The 19462-nt window shown below is 40.2% G+C and overlaps 1 protein-coding gene across 2 annotated transcripts in view; it reads right to left on the minus strand.

The window, feature by feature from the left end:
• SAMHD1 (SAM and HD domain containing deoxynucleoside triphosphate triphosphohydrolase 1) overlaps positions 1–19116 on the minus strand; it is a 61802-nt gene extending 42686 nt beyond the window's left edge. The window contains exons 1-3 of one of the 2 annotated variants that reach the window (XM_065891787.1): positions 18906–19116; positions 14414–14480; positions 9693–9765 (exon numbers count right to left, since the gene is read on the minus strand). In XM_065891787.1, the coding sequence (XP_065747859.1) occupies positions 9693–9765; positions 14414–14480; positions 18906–19113 (348 nt within the window). In that variant the 5' untranslated portion in view covers positions 19114–19116. The remainder of the gene's footprint in view (positions 1–9692; positions 9766–14413; positions 14481–18905) is intronic. The other variant, XM_065891786.1, reaches the window with a different exon arrangement.
• Between the last annotated feature and the right edge of the window lie 346 nt (positions 19117–19462).

Here is a 19462-nt window from a genome sequence, read left to right on the forward strand (position 1 = left end):
TAAAAAGAATGTTTCAGAATAAAAAAAGGAACATGATAAATGATCTAATCCATGATTTTCAAACTGCTTCAAATGGTTCCATGAAGTTCCTAAAAAATGTATGGAATTCTGGGAGGTGAAGGGCCTTGTCTGCCTCATTTACTGCCATATTCTCAGAACCCATCAAACAGCACAGTTCCTGGCACAGAGTAGGAACTCAGACACATTCTGAATGACTACTGTTGAAACATTATTGCAAAGTAATACATGTTAACAAGCTATTATAGGTACAGTGTACCAAGTATATCTTTAATAATACACCAAGAATGATGTCAAAGTATCTCAGGAATAGAAGGATGATGTAATTCAACCCTGTGAATGTCCTTATCAGAGAAGAAAAAGTTGCACAATTTTTAAATATATGAAAATCATATACTGGTCTATTATTTCTCCCTTATACAAGATCAATGTACACGAAACAAATGAGAATCTATCTTTTAAATTAATTAATTTATTTATTTTTGGCTGTGTTGGGTTTTAGTTGCTACACGTGGGCTTTCTCTAGTTGTGCCAAGTGTGGGCTACTCTTCGTTGCAGTACATGGGCTTCTCATTGCGGTGGCTTCTCTTGCTGTGAAGCATGGGCTCTAGGCACGTGGGCTTCAGTAGTTGTGGCACGCAGGCTCAGTAGTTGTGGCTCGTGGGCTCTGGAGCGCAGGCTCAGTAGTTGTGGTGCACAGGCTTAGTTGCTCCGCAGCATGTGGGATCTTCCCAGACCAGGGCTTGAACCCATGTTCCCTGTATTGGCAGGCAGATTCTTAACCAATGCGCCACCAGGAAAGTCCCAAGAATCTATTTTATTTTGAAAAGTTATGAAAGAAAAGTCCTATAATCTACTTTTAATCCATTTAAAGATCTAAAAGACTTCACTGTCAATTTTTCAATGGTTAATAACTGTTTTTAAAAGACCTCAATGAAAATTATTTTTAACTTAGTATCATAACACACACTCTCCTTTCAGGTCAAAATGCATCATGAACAGTTTCTCATGTTTTTACAAATCTTAATAATTATCACTGTAATGGCTCTGTTTCATTGAGGAACCAACATTTTTAAACCACTCCCCTAACATTGGGCTTTGCGAAACTAGAAATTCTATTTAGTCAATTTCATATTCCCTTTGCAACCCTTAGTGTGTATATGTGATATGAAAGTGTTTTGATCACTTTTTTAAATTAATTTTTATTGGGGTATAGTTGATTTACAACGTTGTGTTCGTTTCTGCTGTATAGCAAAGTGAATCAGTTATACATATATCCACTCTTTTTTAGATTCTATTCCCACATAGGTCATTACAGAGTACTGAGTAGAGCTCTGATCATTGTATATAATCTGTTATTTTTGTTCCTGCAGTATTTTTTTGAGGTATAGTTGACTTAAATATTATATTAGTTTCAGGTTACAACATAGTGATTCAAAATTTTTATAGAATATACTCCACTTACAGTTTTATAATATACTGGCTATATTCCCTGTGCCATACAGTATATCCTTGTAGCTTATTTTATACATAGTAGTTTGTACCTCTCAATCCCCTACTTCTATTTTGCCCCTCCCTCTTCCCTCTCCTAATTGCTAACCCCTCATTTGTTCTCTATTATTCTTGAGTTTTTTTCTGTTTTGCTATATTCATTTGTTTCATTTTTTAGATTCCACACATAAGTGATAACATACAGTATTTGTCTTTCTCTGACTTATTTCACTAGGAGTAATACCCTCCAAGTCCATCCATGTTGTTGCAAATAGCAAAATTTCACTCTTTCTTTATGGCTGAGTACTATTCCATTGCGTATATATATCTTCTTTATCCATTCATCTTTTGATGGACACTTAGATTGCTTCCATATCTTGGCAATTGTAAATAATGCTGCTATGAATATTGCGATACATGTATCTTTTCAAATTAGCATTTGTGTTTTCTTCAGATATATGCCTAGGAGTGGAACTGCTAGATCATATGGTAGTTCTATTTCCAGTTTTTTGAGGAATCTCCATACTGTTTTACACAGTGGCTATACCAATTTCCATTCCTACCAAGGGTGTACAAGGGTTCCCTTTTCTCCACACCCTTGCCAACATTTGTTATTTGTGGGCTTTTTGATGATAGCCATTATGACAGGTGAGAGATGATATCTCACTGTGGTTTTGATTTGCATTTTTCTGATAATTAGTGACGTTTAGCATCTTTTCATCTGCCTATTGGCCATTATGTATGTCTTCTTTGGAAAAACGTCTATTCAGGTCTTCTGTCCATTTTCCTTCTACTAATTTTGGGTTCTGTTTGTTCTTCTTTATCTAGTTCCTTTAGATGTAAGGTTGGCTTATTTGAGATTTTTCTTTTTCCTGAGGTAGGTTTTTATTGCTATAAAGGTCCCTCTTAGAACTGCTTTTGCTGCATCCCTTAGATTTTGGATTGCTGTGTTTTCATTTTCACTTGTCTCCAAGTTTTTTTGATATTTTCCTTGATTTTTTTCAGTGATCCATTCGTTATTTAGTAGCATGTCTAGCCTCCACAGGTTTGTGTTTTTTGCAGTTTTTTTCTTGTAAGTTGATTTCTAGTCTCATAGCATTGTGGTTGGAAAAGACGCTTGACATGATTTCAATTTTCTTAAGTTTACTGAGACTTGTTTTGTGGCCTAGAACGTGATCTATCCTGGAGAGTGTTTCATGTGCACTTGAAAAGAATGTGTATTCTGGGACCTCCCTGGAGGCCCAGTGGTTAAGACTCTGAGCTTCTACTGCAGGGGGTGCGGGTTCAATCCCTGGCCAGGGAAATAAGATCCCACATGACACACGGCATGGCCAAAAAAAAAAAAATGTGTATTCTGCTGCTTTTGGATGGAATATTCTCTATATATCTGTTACATTCATTTGGTATAATATGTCATTTAACGCCTGTGTTTCCTAATTGATTTTCTGTCTGGATGATCTGTCCATTGGTGTAAGTGGGGTGTTAAAGTTCCTTACTATTATTGTGTCAATTTCTCCCTTTATGTCTGTCAATATTTCCTTTATGTATTTAGGTGCTCCTATGTTGGGTGCATATATATTTACAGTTGTTATATAACTTCTTCTTGGAGTGATCCCTTGGTCATTATGTAGTGTCCTTCTTTGTCTCTTGTAACAGTCTTTGTTTTAAAGTTTATTTTGTCTAAGTTTTTGTTACCCCGGCTTTCTTTTGCTTTTGCTTTTTTAATATTTATTTGGCTGCACTGGGTCTTAGTTGCAGCACACGGGATCTTCGTCATGGCACGCAGGATCTTTAGTTGCAGCATGCAGGATCTTTTAGTTGTTACATGCACACCCCGGCTTTCTTTCGATTTCTATTTGCATGGAATATCTTCTTCCATTCTCTCACTTTATCTGTTTCTTTAGGTCTGAAGTGAGTCTCTTGTAGGCAGTCTATATAAGGGTCTTGTTTTTGTACCCATTCATCCACTCCATGTCTTTTGATTGGAGCATTTGGCCCATTTACATTTAAAGTAATTATTGATAGGTATGTACTTATTGCCATTTTGTTAACTGTTTGGGGGTTGTTTTTGTAGTTCTTTTTTGTTCCTTTCTTCTTCCTTTGTTCTCCTCCCTTGTGATTTGATAACTATCTTTAGCGTTATGTTTGCATTCCTTTCTCTTTTTTGTGTATGTATCTGTTATAGGTTTTTAGTTTGTGCTTACCAGGTTTATATATAGCAATCTATATATATAAATGATTATTTTAAGTTGCTGATCTCTTAATTTCAAATGCCTTTTAACAACCTTACATTTTTACTCCCCTCCTGCTATGAGTCCTGTTTTTAGTGTCATATTTTACATCTTTTTGTTTTGTGTATCCCTTAACTACTTACTGCAGATATAGATGATTTTACTTTTGCCTTTTAACCTTCCTCCTAGTTTTGTAGGTGGTTGATTGAATACCTTCACTGTATATTTGCCTTTACTAATGAGCCTTTTACTTTCATAATTTTCATGTTTCTAGTTGTGGCCTTTTCTTTTTTGCTTAGAGAAGTGCCTTTAGCATTTCTTGTAAAGCTGGCTGTGGTGATGAACTTATTTAGGTTTTGCTTATCTATAAAACTTGATTTCTCTATCAAATCTTACTGAGAACCTTGCCAGGTAGGTTCTTGGTTCTTGATATTCTACCACTCTCTTCTGGCCTGCAGAGTTTCTGCTAATAAGTCAGCTAATAGTCGACGGGAGTTCCTGCATACATAACTTGTTGCTTGTGCCTTGCTGCTTTTAATATTCTCTCTTAGTCTACTGTTGATTCCTTCTAGTGTATTTTTCATTTCAGTTATGGTATTCCTCATCCCTGCTTGGTTCTTCTCCATATTTTCTAACTCTTTGTTAAAATTTTCTAACATCTCGCTCTGTGAATCCATTCTTCTCCTGAGTTCTTTGATCTTATTTACTATCATTACCTTGAACTCTTTATCAGCTAGAGTGTCTATCTCCACTTCACTTATAGTTCTTTTGAGGTTTTATTTTGTTCAGATAAAATAAACATATTTTATTTAGTTTGGAACATATTCCTCTATTGTCTTGTTTAGTTTGGAACATATTCCTCTATTGTCTCATTTTGCCTAAATTGCTGTTTTTATTTCTATGTATCTGATATGTTGGTTATGTTTCCTGACCTTGAAGAAGTGGACTTTTGTGGGAGACGTCCTATGTGTCCCAGCAGCACACTCCCCTCTGGTCACTAGGGTTATATGTTCTAGGGATGCCCCCAGTGTGAGCTGCATGGGTCCTTCTGTTGTGGTGGGCTGACTACTGTGGGTGGTCTGATAGGCATGGCTGGTACCCCAATTTGCTTGGTTGCCAGGCCCTACCTTGTGTGGAGGCTGCTAGCCACTGGTTGGCAGGGCCGGGTCACAAGGTGGCTGGCTGCAGAACCCCAGGGGATCCTGGGGCTAATGCTGGCTCACTGGTGGGCAGAGCCAGGTTCTGAGATGAGTGGTTGTGAGGCTGAGGTTCCTGAATCTGGTGTTGGCCTGCTGGTAGGTGGGGCCAGTTCTTAACACTGCTGGTTGTGAGTTCCAGGGTGTCCCAAAGCTGGTGCTAGCCTGCTGGTGAGTGGGGATGAATTCCAGGGTGGCTGGCTGAGGAGTCCAAAGTACCTCAGAGCTGGTGTTGGCTTGCTGATGGGTGGGTCCAGGGGCTGGGGCGTCACAGGGCTGTTGTCAGCCTGCTGGTGGGCAGGCGCAGGGCCCAGGGTGGGTCCTAGGCTACTGCCAGCTCACTGGTGGGTGGAGCTGGTCCCGAGGTCTCTGGATGCAGGGCCTGGGGGTCCCGAAGCTGACAGTCTGCTGATGGGTGGGCCTGGATCCCAGGGCTCCTGACGGAGGCACCCAAGGTGCCCCAGAGCTGGAGCTGGCCTACTGGTGGGCAGGGTTTGGAGGTAGGGCCCCAGGACTGCTGCTGGACTGCTGATGTGTTGGCTGGGTCCTGACAGGGCAGGCTGTGGGGCTGCAGTGGTCCTGGGGCCCGTGTCTGCCCTCTGGTGGGCAGGATCGGGGTCTAGGAGCTCCTGGGACTGGTGCCCACCCACTGGTGGGTAAAACTGGGTCCTGGGGCTAGTGCTGGCCCAATGGCGGGGGCACAGCTGGATTCTGGGGTCTCTGGCTGCAGGACCCAGGGGTCCCAGAGCTGGTGTCAGACCACTGGGGGGGTGGGGCTGGTTCCTGACATAGCTGGCTGTAGGATCAGGGCTGTCCTGAAGCTTGTGTCAGCCCACTGGTGAGCAGGGCCAGATCCTTGGGTGCCTGGCTAAGGTGCCCAGGGTGTCTCAGAGCTGGTGTCTCCCAGTGTTATTTAATATAATCTACTCCTTCTATAGTCACATGGTCCACTTACTTATCACTTTTAAAGGTATATGATATTCTGTTGTGTTACTAGCCAAGCAGGATGAAACAATTCTATTGCCTTCTGTATATGCCAAGCACTGAGGATGAGGGATGAATAATTACCATTCCTGCCCCCAGGAAAAATAATAGAATCTATTTGTAGAGTAGTGGGGAAAGAGAATGGGGAAAAAGAAACAGAAGAAGGAGTGGTCAGTTCTACCCTGAAGAAAGGGGAACAGGAACCCTCAGAAAAAGATTCAGAGGTGGTGATTCTATAATTTTACACATATTAGGTAGACATTTCACTGTTTTAAAATTCTGTTTTAAAAAGACCAGGGACTTTCCTGGTCGTCCAGTGGTTAGGACTCTGCGCTTCCACTGTGGGGAGGGCACGGGTTAGATCCCTGATCAGGGAACTAGGATCCCCAAAGCCACACAGCATGGCCAAAAAAAAAAAAAAAATCACCAATACATTTGACAAATTAGTGCCTACTATGTCAAACACTGCACTTCATCCTCACTATTATGCAATTCCTGGTTTCAGAGGCCAATTGAACTAAATTTAGCATGAAGAAAACTAAGCCAAGAATAAGAGGTTATAGTCTTGGTTAGGCAATGGTTTCTTAGATATGACACCAAATGCATAAGACACAAAAGCAAAAATAGATACACTGGACTACATCAAAATTAAAAATTTTTGTGCTCCAAAGAACACCATCAAGAAACTAAAAAGAGGGGACTTCCCTGGTGGGATGGTGGTTGAGAATCCGCCTGCCAATGCAGGGGACACGGGTTTGATCCCTGGTCTGGGAGGATCCCACATTCTGTGGAGCAACTAAGCCCGTGCGCCACAACTACTGAGCCTGTGCTCTAGAGCCTGTGCTCTGCAATGAAAAGCCCATGCACTACAATGAGGAGAGGCCCCTGCTCACCGAAACTAGAGAAAGCCTGCACACAGCAACGAAGACCCAATGCAGCCAAAAATAAATAAATAAATACATTTACAAAGAAGCAATACTGATTAAAAAAACAAAACTAAACTAAACTAAAAATATAGGGAATTCCCTGGTGGTCCAGTGGTTAGGACTCTGTGCTTCCACTGCTGGGAGCCCAGGTTCAATCCCTGGTCAGGGAACTAAGAGCCTGCAAGCCTCATGATGTGGTCTAAATAAATAAATAAATAGACAGTAAAAAGATAATCCAGAGGATGGGAGAAAATATTTGCATATTATATATTTAATAAGGGAATTGTATCCTGAATATATAAAGAACTGTTACAATTTAAATTAGATTGTGGTGATGACTGAACAACCTTGTGAACTTTCTAAAAAACACTGACTTGTATATTTAAAATGAGTGAATAAAAGAATATATCTGTGTGTAACTGAGTCACTTTGCTGTACAGCAGAGATTGGCACAACATTGTAAATCAACTACACTTCAATAAAAAATAAAATAAAATAAAATAAAATGAATGAATTGCAAGGTATGTGAATTATATCTCACTAAAGCTGTTTTTATTTAAAAAAAAAAAGGGTTAAAAAAGGTAACTAGGGCTTCCCTGGTGGCGCAGTGGTTGAGAGTCCGCCTGCCGATGCAGGGGACACGGGTTCGTGCCCCGGTCCGGGAAGATCCCACATGCCGCGGAGCGGCTGGGCCCGTGAGCCATGGCCGCTGAGCCTGTGCGTCCGGAGCCTGTGCTCCGCAACGGGAGAGGCCACAACAGTGAGAGGCCCGCGTACCGCAAAAAAAAAAAAAAAAAAAAAGGTAACTAACACACCATTGTAAAGCAATTATACTCCAATAAAGATGTTAAAAAAAAAAGGTAGATGCCAAATTAGGGTAGGAATTAATTCTTTGTTCAACTGTACTGCTGATGAAGCTAAGGTCAAAAAAGGTATCAATTTCATTACTAGACAGTGACTCACCGACTCAAGTACTTAGTAGCTTTAAGATCTATTTTCAGTGACTATAGTTTACATATGAGGTTAAACAATTTTGTTTTTAATGAAAAATAGACAAAATAAATAAAAGGGGGCAAATGAAACTACTGACTGCCTTGAAAATTACTTCAAAAAGATTTTTTGTTGCAAACTGTGAAAATGTGACCTCAGAGATTATCTGAGATGATCTCAACTAATGAAGAAAACTCATCTTATCTCTGCCCTGCCTGATGAGAACACCCATGCTGCTGCTATTGAGAAAGGACAAAAAAGAATGCAGGACAGCAACTGTCTCCCAATTGCAGAACAAAATATTTAGATATCATCTTTGGTAAGTGATTCTTCTATTTACTTCTTCATAAAAATGAAGTATTTTAATATTAGGTAACATTTTCAAAAAGGGCTGCGATTTGATCATTCCTCAAATAACAGATTTGCTCTAAGAACAACTACTTTGTCTGTAAAAGAAGATTCTTGTAGAATTGAACCAAACACACTTATTAAATATCTTCAAACATGATTTTCAATGAAAAATAAGCAGACTGGGCTTCCCTGGTGGCGCAGTGGTTGAGAGTCTGCCTGCCGATGCAGGGGACGCGGGTTCGTGTCCCGGTCTGGGAAGATCCCATGTGCCGCGGAGCGGCTGGGCCCATGAGCCATGGCCGCTGAGCCTGTGCGTCTGGAGCCTGTGCTCCTCAACGGGAGAGGCCACAGCAGTGAGAGGCCCACGTACCGCAAAAAAAAAAAAAAAAAAAAAAAAAAAAAACATTAAGAAAAGAAAAATAAGCAGACTAACTTGTAACAGTAAAATTGAAATTCATGTGCTCACAGGATCTGAGATAACTCAATACATAAAACACCTCTGATGAAAAGTGCAAAAGATGACTGTGTAAAAGGGGAATGAGACCCCGTCCCCTCTTCCAGGTCTGAAACTAAGTTTTCTTACCCTATAGATGTCAAAAGCATAAACAATGTGGTACATTTCCTGTCACCAACCAACCAAGAAACATTTCTTTAATTACGGTATTAGAACCATCCTGAAGAGCTTGTGAAAAATGCACATTCCTGGGTCTCTACTGTAAGTTCCCAGAATCAGAATTTCTGAGATGGGAGCGAGGCAGTTGACTGCTTGTTAAAATGATTCTTGGGACACTGAGTGTGAAAAACAGTGCTTTTGAAATGTCTGGAAGGGGATGGGGGATAAGAAATAAACAGTTATTGATAGATCAAATTTTAGGCATATATCTGTTCTTTGGTCTACTGTTTGACAAAAAATTTCACCAAAACTGATCAGTAATTTTAATTTAAAAGTTATTCTATGACTAAGGGGTAACTAGGGCTATATGTGTTGATATGGATAGTTCTCAAAAATATAACATTATATGAAAGCTTAGAAGGTTACTTCTAATAAAATGAAATTCCATTTATAAATGTTTAAAAAATATGTAAAACAATACTATACCCTGTTTATGGCTATACGTACATATGTAGTAAAAATCTACAACAACATTCAAGAAAATGATTAAACACTTGGGGAAAAAAGGATGGAAACAGAATTCAAGAGGGGTACAAACGAGGCCTTCTACTGTTTCTAATATTTTGTTCTAAAAATAATAGATCGGAAGCAAATTAGGCAAAATGTTAAGATTTGACAAGCTGGGCTATCTATGCTTTTCTGTGTGCTTAAAATATTTTAGTTTTTCTCGTGGTTATTTTAGAAAATGCAGAAAGTTTAGGAAAGTAAAAACCCATTACTCACAATCCCGTTACTGAAAAGAGATTTCTTTCCATTCTTTTAAAAATGAATTCTACATAATTGAGTTATATCACTTTATATTAAAAAAATAATAAACTCAGATTCCTCTTACCTTCATTGTATAAACATGAGTTTGATCCAGTTGTTGGATATTATTAAGCAGCTTTATTCTCTTCCCATAGGAACTAAAATTAGGATAAGCAAATCTATCATTATTTGCTAAATAATAATCCCTGGAGTATATAATAGTATATAATCAACTGTAGGTTGTTAGAATAGAAGTCAGATTAAAAGGAACAGTTAATAATTCAAACATAGTCCTATTAGAAACCCTCTCCCTTCCTTTGCTTCTAAGACATGAGACTCTTCTGCCCTCAATCCTCTTCTCTCTTGGTAAATTCAGACTTCAACACCTCTCATACCTATATCACTGAATGCTCAATTTACACTTCAAACTTATTTTAACCTAATTGAGGCCAACATCTACCCTCATGATCCTAAATTTGCATGGCTCACGTAAGCGAAATCTCAAGATAGGTAAGTCCCTTTGAAGTAGAGCACAGTGATAATGAAAAAGGTTTTTGGAATCAGGCAGAACTGACTCACATCTGCACGTGGAATCTATATGATCTTGGAAAAGTTACTTAACCTTTTTTGGTACACTGACGTTCTCATCTATAGCACAGAGATAATACTATCTCCCTCACAGGGCTGGAGAGGGATTAAACAGTGTGTCCGGCACTGAGGATACAAAAGACTCAGTTCCTGCCCTCAAGAACTATAGGAGAATTTTAACTATGATTACAGATGTTATAGAAATTATTATTGATGTTAAATTCAATATTTATCCCATCAGCAGTGTTTTATGTACAAGAATCTAGGAGTTTATTAGTATAACCAAGCGGTGAGTATGTGAACAAAGTTATCTAACTAAACTGGGCAAAGATGTTACATATAGGAAGACTACATTTGTTTGACAAACTGAGCCTTTGTCATATCAAAATAACTTTCAAAGTGAAATAATTATTGCTTACATCAACTAAGAAATAGTCACATCAAATGCAAATGTCTAGAATACAATGAAAGGAAACACAGGACAATATAAGACTTCTTGGCAGGGGTGGCTGTCAGTCACGTGATCAGTCCATGAATGGATTTTTAAAACTCTTTATAGTGATGAGCTGCAAGGTTCCAAGTTTGACTCATGAGCATCAGGTATGAATTATGCATGAATCAAGTATATATGGTTTTAGCTTCATTTATACCTATTGTCCTCTATTAGTCATTACTCATAATGCTCCAGTCTTGAGAAAGAATTTAATAGGAATTAAACAACTCAAAATCCTATAATTCACTTTCTTGCTCCATTTACACTTACTAATTGGTCTAGGCATGTTAGCCTGGTACCTGGCTGAAGCAGGAGGCAAGGGGTTAGCCTTTATCAATCCTTTAGCTAATTAGACTGAAATGTGAATCTTTTGCTAAAAGTCCTAGATAGACTTGGAGCCAGAAGTACTACAATTGACCTCTATGTTGTCCCCCGAGACCCACAGTAACTACAGAATCTAAGAATGATTTTTTTGGAATGTACAGAAGCATCATTACAGCTGATAAACCATTAAAGCAGCATACCTTGTGTTTTACTATTCCCCTACCCTCATCAGTTTGAAATAACAAGCATAGGGAAAGGCCAGGCTCCAAGAAGTACTTTAAGGCAGAGCTGTAACTGACACAGGTTAAGTATAGTTGCACAGTGGAGCATAACCAGGAATCACAGCATAAAATAATACCAAACCTAAACCAGCCTCACAGCCCAGTCTTTTCCTCAACTGATACTCAGTATTCATCACTTAATTAGAACTCAAAAAGAAACTACTGTATTCATAAAGAAATCACATGGCGGGGGGGTGGGCAAAATGGGTGAAGGGGCTTCAAGAGGTACAAACTTCCAGTTATAAAATAAATAAATCATGGGAATGTAATGTACTCCATGATGACTGCAGTCAATAATGTTGTAGTGCATGTTTAAAGTTGCCAAGTGATGGTATACAATTTATGTTTTAAGCAGGGCAAGAAAATTTAAGCATAACATGTTCCCTGCTTGTACTGGGCCCTCCCTAATGTGCAATGTGCATTATACATTAACCAGACCTCCTCAAAGTTGGGAATGCCTGCTCAACTGTAAAAAACAATGCTTTTTTCCTTCTTCTGATGCCAACAATGTAACTCCTTAGAAGATCAATTTTTCCTTTCCTAATCCTGTAAGGGATCATGGTGACATACTGCGCCTATGTGCAGATCTGGACTATGTATCTTTGGTGAACTTTACATAAAATGTCAGTGTGTCACTTTGATGTACAATCTGTTTTCTCGAAAATGTATATGACTGTTCCTTTGACTTCTAACAGGCAGGAGAGTCCTCAGAGTTTTCTAAAAGACTGTCTCTTGGGTTATAATCCTCAGGTTGGCTTGAATAAAACTCTCTATTTCTCCTTTAGATCGAATATTGATTAATTTTTTGTTGACCCAAGAGAGTAAATCTTTTTTTTGTTGTTTTTTGTTTTGTTTTGTTTTTTTGCACAGCTTGCAGGATCTTAGTTTCCTGATCAGGGATCAAACCCTCACCCTTGGCAGTGAAAGCACAGACTCCTAACCACTGGACTGCCAGGGAATTCCGAAGAGAGTAAATCTTAAAAATCCTCATCACAAGAAAAAAATTTCTTTGTAATTTTGTATGGTGACAGAGGGTACTAGACTTATTGTGGTAATCACTTCGCAATATATACGAACATTGAATCATTACATTGTACACCTGAAACTAATATAATATTATATGTCAATTATACCTCAATAAAAATATTTAATTTTTTTAAAAAAAATCACTGATTAAAGTATATTTAAAAAGCCACCCTAAACCTGGAGGTGTTTTTGTTTTGGCAAAGGCTATGGCAAAATAAATAATTTAAACAAAGATTTGGGCCAGAATAGTTGGACTACAATAAGATTTTATTTCCATATTTCATCGTTTCTGAAATCTACTGCTTCTTACAACTGATGTGTACATTTAATGTGACAACATTTCTTATTTTTTTAGAAAAATCTTTTACCATCATCAGTTAATCATAAAACTGAGGAAATACAGGAGTACTTGTCTAAACTGGATTCCCCCTAGAAAGCAGAGTGTAGGACAAGAGCATGCATACAGTTAATTTATTTTGGATGTGAATCCTGGGATATGGAGTGGAGGGCTAGAAAAGGTGAAACAGGAAACGAGGGGAAAATAATGCAAGGGTACATTAATAAGTTGGTTGCATTGGACCACTGTGAACAACTTCAACGGATCCCACTGAAATCCTCAAAGGCAGCTCTGTCCAAGAGAACTTTGTCATGATGGAAATATTCTATATCTGCCCTGTTCAGCACGGTAGCCACCAGCCATAAGTGGCTACTGAGCACACGAATTATGGATAGTATAACTGAGAAATTAAAGTGTTCACTTCACTTAATTTTAATTAATTTTAACACATAGGTAGTGGCTGCTGCATAGGAAAACACAGCTCTAAGGGATACTGCAGAATCCACCTCAGAGTTAAGAGGTGGGCACAAAAAGACACGACATACAGTGTTCCTTTTGGAATTTTTACTGTTTTGTTAACTCATGTGTCCCAAGTTCCTGGAAGAATGCCTAACGCATAATGAGCCCTCCATAAATATTTGTTGAATAAATCAACAGCATTTGGGTCCACAAAGTATATGGTTCCCTTTAAAAGCAAAACTCTATTAGAAAAAATTCCATTCAGTTCAAACAATAAGCTACTATTATACATAAGAAATAGGTAGTAAGCGGGACTTTCGGGGGACAGAGGGGCTGATACATAATTATGAAAGAGGCAAGATTAGGTTCCCAAGGATTCTGACCCAAAGGAGGCGTATTAAAAGTCAGTAAAATGTTCTAAAGTAATCTTTCCCTCAATCTACTTGCATTATCAATTACTAAACAACAGTGCATGAAGTAATTCAGTATAATCTTTTGTTCTGATTCTTTGGTTACTGTTTCCACAAACAACACTTAGCTAAGTGGAATTCCAGAAGAAAAGACCACATTTTACCACTGTTGCCAATTCCCTAATAGAAACAAAGTCTCTACTTTAAGGAAGGTTTAAATATTGATTGGATCTTCAACTGAGATATTTAAAGTGGACTTACACAAATCTAGACCCTAGAATCTCCAGTCATATATAGGGATCTCAACCTACATATATAATTTATGAAGGGCTTAACATGTGCTAACATACATTGTCTCATTATTATTATCCATTTCACAGGTGCAGAAAATGAAGGGTTAAATAAATTGTCCCAAATCATACATCTGAAAAGTGCCAAACTTCTTTGGATAGTGTCTTTAAATCTAATACCAGGGAAGCATTCCAGCCTTAAGTAGCTCTAGAAAGACCTAGAAATATACTCAAGATAGGGTTGTAGCCTTGATTTTTCTTGCCAACATTTTTTTCCTATCAATTCTTCTACATTTTCTGGAGTTTATAATTCAATTATTCTGAACTTGAGAGTAAAAAGTTGGTCACTACAAACTTCATGAAGGCTTATTAGCAAAATTTTTAAAAACAGGAATCATTAGTAATATTTAACATAGGATTTGCACAGCAAAAACAAACAAAAACAACTCTTAGACAGCAGGTGTGGTATTCTGTTTTAAAACCTGTGCAGATTTAAAATGAGGACACTTAATATCAGCAATCTTGGACTTTGTCTCTTCAGTGTGAATAAAAATGTCTTAAGTATGCTTGGCTACAATGTGAATTTTATCATTCTTACCTTATTCCAAGGTCTTCAAGAAGAGACTCATCAAGAAAGGGCAGTATTGAACCTGTGATTTTCTTCTCTATGGAAGAAAAGGGAGGGGAAAAAATGAATGATTTCAATATTCACAGCACATGCTTTTGATTTCTTTCAATTTGGATCCACCAGAATTTACTTAGATCAACATTTTTTTGAGCACCCAGTACTGGCAACGAACTGTGCCAAGTACCACATTTTTGACTGCTACTTGGAAAGTCTTAATTTTATTTATTTTTAATTTCTTTTTTTAAATAAATTTATTTATTTTTGGCTGCATTGGGTCTTCGTTGCTGTGCACGGGCTTCCTCTAGTTGTGGTGAGTGCTGGCTACTCTTCGTTGTGGTGCAAGGGCTTCTCGTTGGGGTGGCTTCTCTTGTTGCGGAGCACGGGCTCTAGGTGCACGGGCTTCAGTAGTTGTGGCACGCGGGCTTCAGTAGTTGTGGCACGCGGGCTCAGTAGTTGTGGCTTGCAGGCTCTAGAGCACAGGCTCAGTAGTTGTGGCATATGGGCTTAGCGGCTCCGCGGCATGTGGTATCTTCCCGGACCAGGGCTCAAAGCTGTGTCCCCTGCATTGGCAGGAGGATTCTTAACTACTGCGCCCCAGGGAAGCCCGGAAAGTCTTAATTTTAATTTGATAACTATACCAAGAGGATTTTTTTTGATAAACCAGGTAAAATTTTTTAAATTGAGTAAATTATTTGTAAGGAAGTCCAGCTGCAAAACCGGCAGCTTCCTCCTGAAACAGGTGAGGTTTGGGGTGGGGCGGGGAAAGAAATGTCAGTCTATTGTTAGAATAGTCAGGTCAAAACCATAGCCTGAGGGATGCTGCACAAGTTGACTTAGTTCTGAAACCTCCAAAGAAAGCACACAATCTGTTTAGTAAGGCTTATATACATTAAAAAAATATATATGAAAAAAATATATATATGTATTTATTTATTTATTTTGGCTGCGTTGGATCTTCGTTGCTGCACGTGGGCTTTCTCTAGTTGTGTCGAGCGGGGGCTACTCTTCGTAGTGGTGTGTGGGCTTCTCATTGCGGTGTCTTCCCTTGTTGCAGGGCACGGGCTGTAGGCACACGGGCTCAGTAGTTGTGGCTCGCAGGCTCTAGAGCGCAGGCTCCGTAGCTGTGGTTCACGGGCTTAGTTGCTCCAGGGATGTGGGTCTTCCCGGACCAGGGCTCAAATCCACGTCCCCTGCATTGGCAGGTGGATTCTTAACCACTGTGCCACCAGGGAAGTCCCACATGGTTTATTTTTCTTTATCTTTCTATATAGTTAATTCCAGACCTTCCTGACCTCAGATTCCAGAACACTGGACTATTTTCAAACAAACAAAAGTCTTTCTAAAGGTAACAAGAGAAAATGAGGATGCAATTTTCCAGAAAGAAAAAAACATTTAAATGAAAATGGCATTTTGGGGGGTGTTTTTCAAGCATAAAAAATATTCAATATAAAAAATCCAAACAATATAAAGTATAAAATATCAACTTACTCATATTCTCCTAATAATCATTAATATTTTAGATAACAAAATTCAAGACATTTACCTATGCAATTATGTAATTTTACACAAATGAAATTATGTTGTTTATAATCTATTTTTCCCAACTAATAGGTCATAAAGATCTTTCTTGTCAATTATTAACAATTATTAATGATGTAGTTTCATCATTTTTAATGGTTGTCTTTTATTCCACAATACAGATGTACCATAACACATTTAACCAATTTCTCCTGAACCTTATGCTCCTCACCACTAAAATGATATAACTGAACCTATGTCACAGAGTTATTGTAAAGATTTTATAAGATGAAACATGAAGTGCAGAGAATACTACTTCACACAAAGTAAATGCTCCACAAATTGTTAATCATCAATATTACTTACTATTATTATCAATGGATATTTAGATCATTTCTACTTTTTTGCTATTTATAACTAGTGGTTAGAAGAATAATCTTGAATATATTTCTTTGGACAGTGTACAAATGTTTCTGTAAACTCCTACAAGTGAAATTTTCTGTAAGTAAAAAGGTATTCCCAAACTGTCCAGGGTTAAGCAAATTGATACTTCCATCAACTTTATTGGATTACCAATCTTTAAATATTTTTCTATCTAAATTTTAAAATCAGTGTTTTTAAAATTACTGTTAAGACTGAATGTTTTTTTCTGTTTTTATTGGCTGCTTGTCAATTGTTCTTGTGTTTTGCTCATTTTCCTACTGGGGTGTTTTTTTCCTTGTTCTTAGTTGACTTTATAACTTTGGTTATGTTCTCCATTTTTTTTCTTTTCTCACTGGTTTGTTTATTCCCTTATTGTTGAGGGAAATCCAATGTATTTTGATGAGAACACTTGTTAAGGTAGAAGTGGCATGAATTCTGGAGTCCAAAGACCTAACTCTAAAATCCAGCTCTGCTTTTTTCTAGTTGTGTGGCCTTTGAACCTCAAACACGTCATCTACTAAAAAATATACATTACAGTCTCTAAATTCCTGTGAAATTATATTCCAAAATGAGGAAAGGGACCCAGCACCTGTGCTTAGTTTTGTCAAATAAAAACAAATTTGGACTTGCAAGCTGCTGTGTATAAAACAGATAAAAAACAAGGTCCTACTGTATAGCACAGGGAACTACATTCAACATCTTGTAATAATCTATAACAGAAAAGAATCTGAAAAAGACTACATATATATACATACACACACACACACACACACACACACATATATCACTTTTCTGTATACCAGAAACTAATACAACAGTGTAAATTAGCTATAGTTCAATTAAAAAAATCTGGACTTAGATAGGGACAGACTCTAATTAGGGAGAAAATTATTTCAATAGGGAGAATGTTCTGACCTCAGAAATCTGCAAGTGACTCAAAGTCAAAAAGCTTTTTTTGGTTTGTTTGTTTGTTTTTTAATAGGATAAAGTAGGAGCAAGCAGAGATAAGCAGAATCTTTGGAGGGGAAGTGACCCCAGTCTGACAGGACATTGGCTGTGGTCAGCCAGTTCTTAGGAGAAGCTGATCAGGGAGCAGTAAGAAATTAGCAACTGTGAACACTTGGTCAGTTTTTACCAATTTAAAACATGTAATGTCTTCTAGTATTAGACTGTGGTTCAAGAGAACAGATCATTCTGAAGACTGATGAATTAATCTACAGGACACCACTGAAATAGGCAGCCAACAATATAGCCAATCACATTTTGAAGACATAAAACTACTTCATCCCCACCTACTGCTACTCAAAAGAAAAATTCCACCCCAGAAGGGGAGGAAAACCAAGGCGGGGTGTGTGTGGGGGGGTGGTGTGAGGGGGGGCGGTGGTGCTAGGGAAAAAGAGAAGTGCAATTTCCTTCACCCATCAAGCTACCTTTAGGTCTTGAACACTTCTTTAGTTCCTCCCACCCAGCCTAAGCAAACAGGGCTCTACCCCGCAACTGCAAAAGTTTACTGCATTTGCAAATCACACCACTTTTCTATTGAACACTTCAGAGGGTAAAGCAGAGGTCCAAACTTCATCGCCCTTACGGGAAGTTGGGTAGATTTCAAGTGGATGGATGCTTGAACTTAAGCCAGTAAAGTCGCTTAAAACTCACAACCTACAGGCCAAGTTGTGGGCACCTGGGAGTTCAGTGGTCAACCGAACCACCCCAGGGTTCAGATTTAGCGAGGGAAACTTCTGGAGAACAAAACATGATCTTTACTAAGCTCCGCAAGTACAGTCATCACGCATGTATTGAGTCCTACCCGGACGCTACGGTAAGGCGATGCGGATTCAGAGATGAACAGAAAAGTTCTTTCCCGGTTAGACAAACCCCGAGTTGGGAGGGGAGCGGAGGAAACAAACTTTAAAGCACCCAAATGTACTCTCACGTGGCAAGTGTTCAGGGAGCTGCATCAGCAGAGGGGGGGTCTCCCGAGCCTGGTGAGCTTGAATGACAGCAACCCTCCCACCAAGGGTCTTCTAACTAAAAAAGGAACCTGAGTCCCGCCTGTCCGGCGCTGTGGTGCCAAGTTCCTGAAGAAGCCCACCAGAGTTAGACCAGCTGCCCCCTCCCCGCCCCAGGTTCACAACCCCCAAAGTCCGCTCCCTTCCTACGGGTCCGCAACGCCAGACGCCCCATTTCTCCTTCCTCCATCTCAGGGTATCACTCCTGGGCGCCGCCCCTCAGGTCCACCCCTGCGGGTGCCTCCCGCGTCAAGTTTCTCTCCCCCGCCTCAGGCAACCTTCTCCGAGGGCTCGCAGCCTCAGGTTTCCGTTCTCCGCCTCAGGTCATCCCTCCTGGGCGCCCCCGCCTCAGGTCCACCCCTTCGGGTGCCTCCCGCGTCCGGTCTCCCTCGGCCGCTCTGGCTCCTCTTTGAGGCCCCCACGCTCACGGCCTCAGGGAGCCCTCTCTCAGGCCCGGCTGTCGCGACCTCGGGTCGCCGGCCCCCGGCCCCTCACCCCTACAGCCCTGCTACCTCGGCAGCGTTCCAGCAGTCCAGAATCGCTGAAGCCACAGTCTCTTAGGAAGGAGCACACCTGCTCCGGGCCCCAGGTCCGGTGGTCGGGGTGAAGGTCGGGGCTCGGTGACCTCTCTGTGTCTGCGGGAGGGGTGTTTGGCGGGGTTCTCGGGCTACCATCGCGCCGGGACCGCTTGGGGGGCTTCTGCGAGTCGGCACTCTGCATGGCTACACCCAGCGCCCCGCGCGGCGCAGTCAAGAACCCCGGCGCCCGACCCGCGCGCAGGCGCACTCGCAGCTCAGTGGCGGCGGCGGCGGCGAGTCAGCTTAGTACTGCCAGCCTACTGGCCGGCCGCGCAGGCGCACTGACAGCTCAGACCTTGGGGCCAGGCAGGCCACCCGCTTCAGGCCCCCAACCCCCAGTCCCGGCGCAGGCGCAGTGACCGCCCAATGACCCTTAACCCCACCCAGGCGTTTACGCTAAAGCGAGTGAGTAGAAGCAGAACTGAGAGTGGTGCTGATAAGCGCGGGGGTCGGGAAAGAGTGTGCCCAGGACATCCCGCTACAGTCCGGAG

This window comes from Phocoena phocoena, chromosome 15 (assembly GCF_963924675.1).
Source record: "Phocoena phocoena chromosome 15, mPhoPho1.1, whole genome shotgun sequence".
In the NCBI taxonomy this organism is placed as follows: Eukaryota; Metazoa; Chordata; class Mammalia; order Artiodactyla; family Phocoenidae; genus Phocoena; species Phocoena phocoena.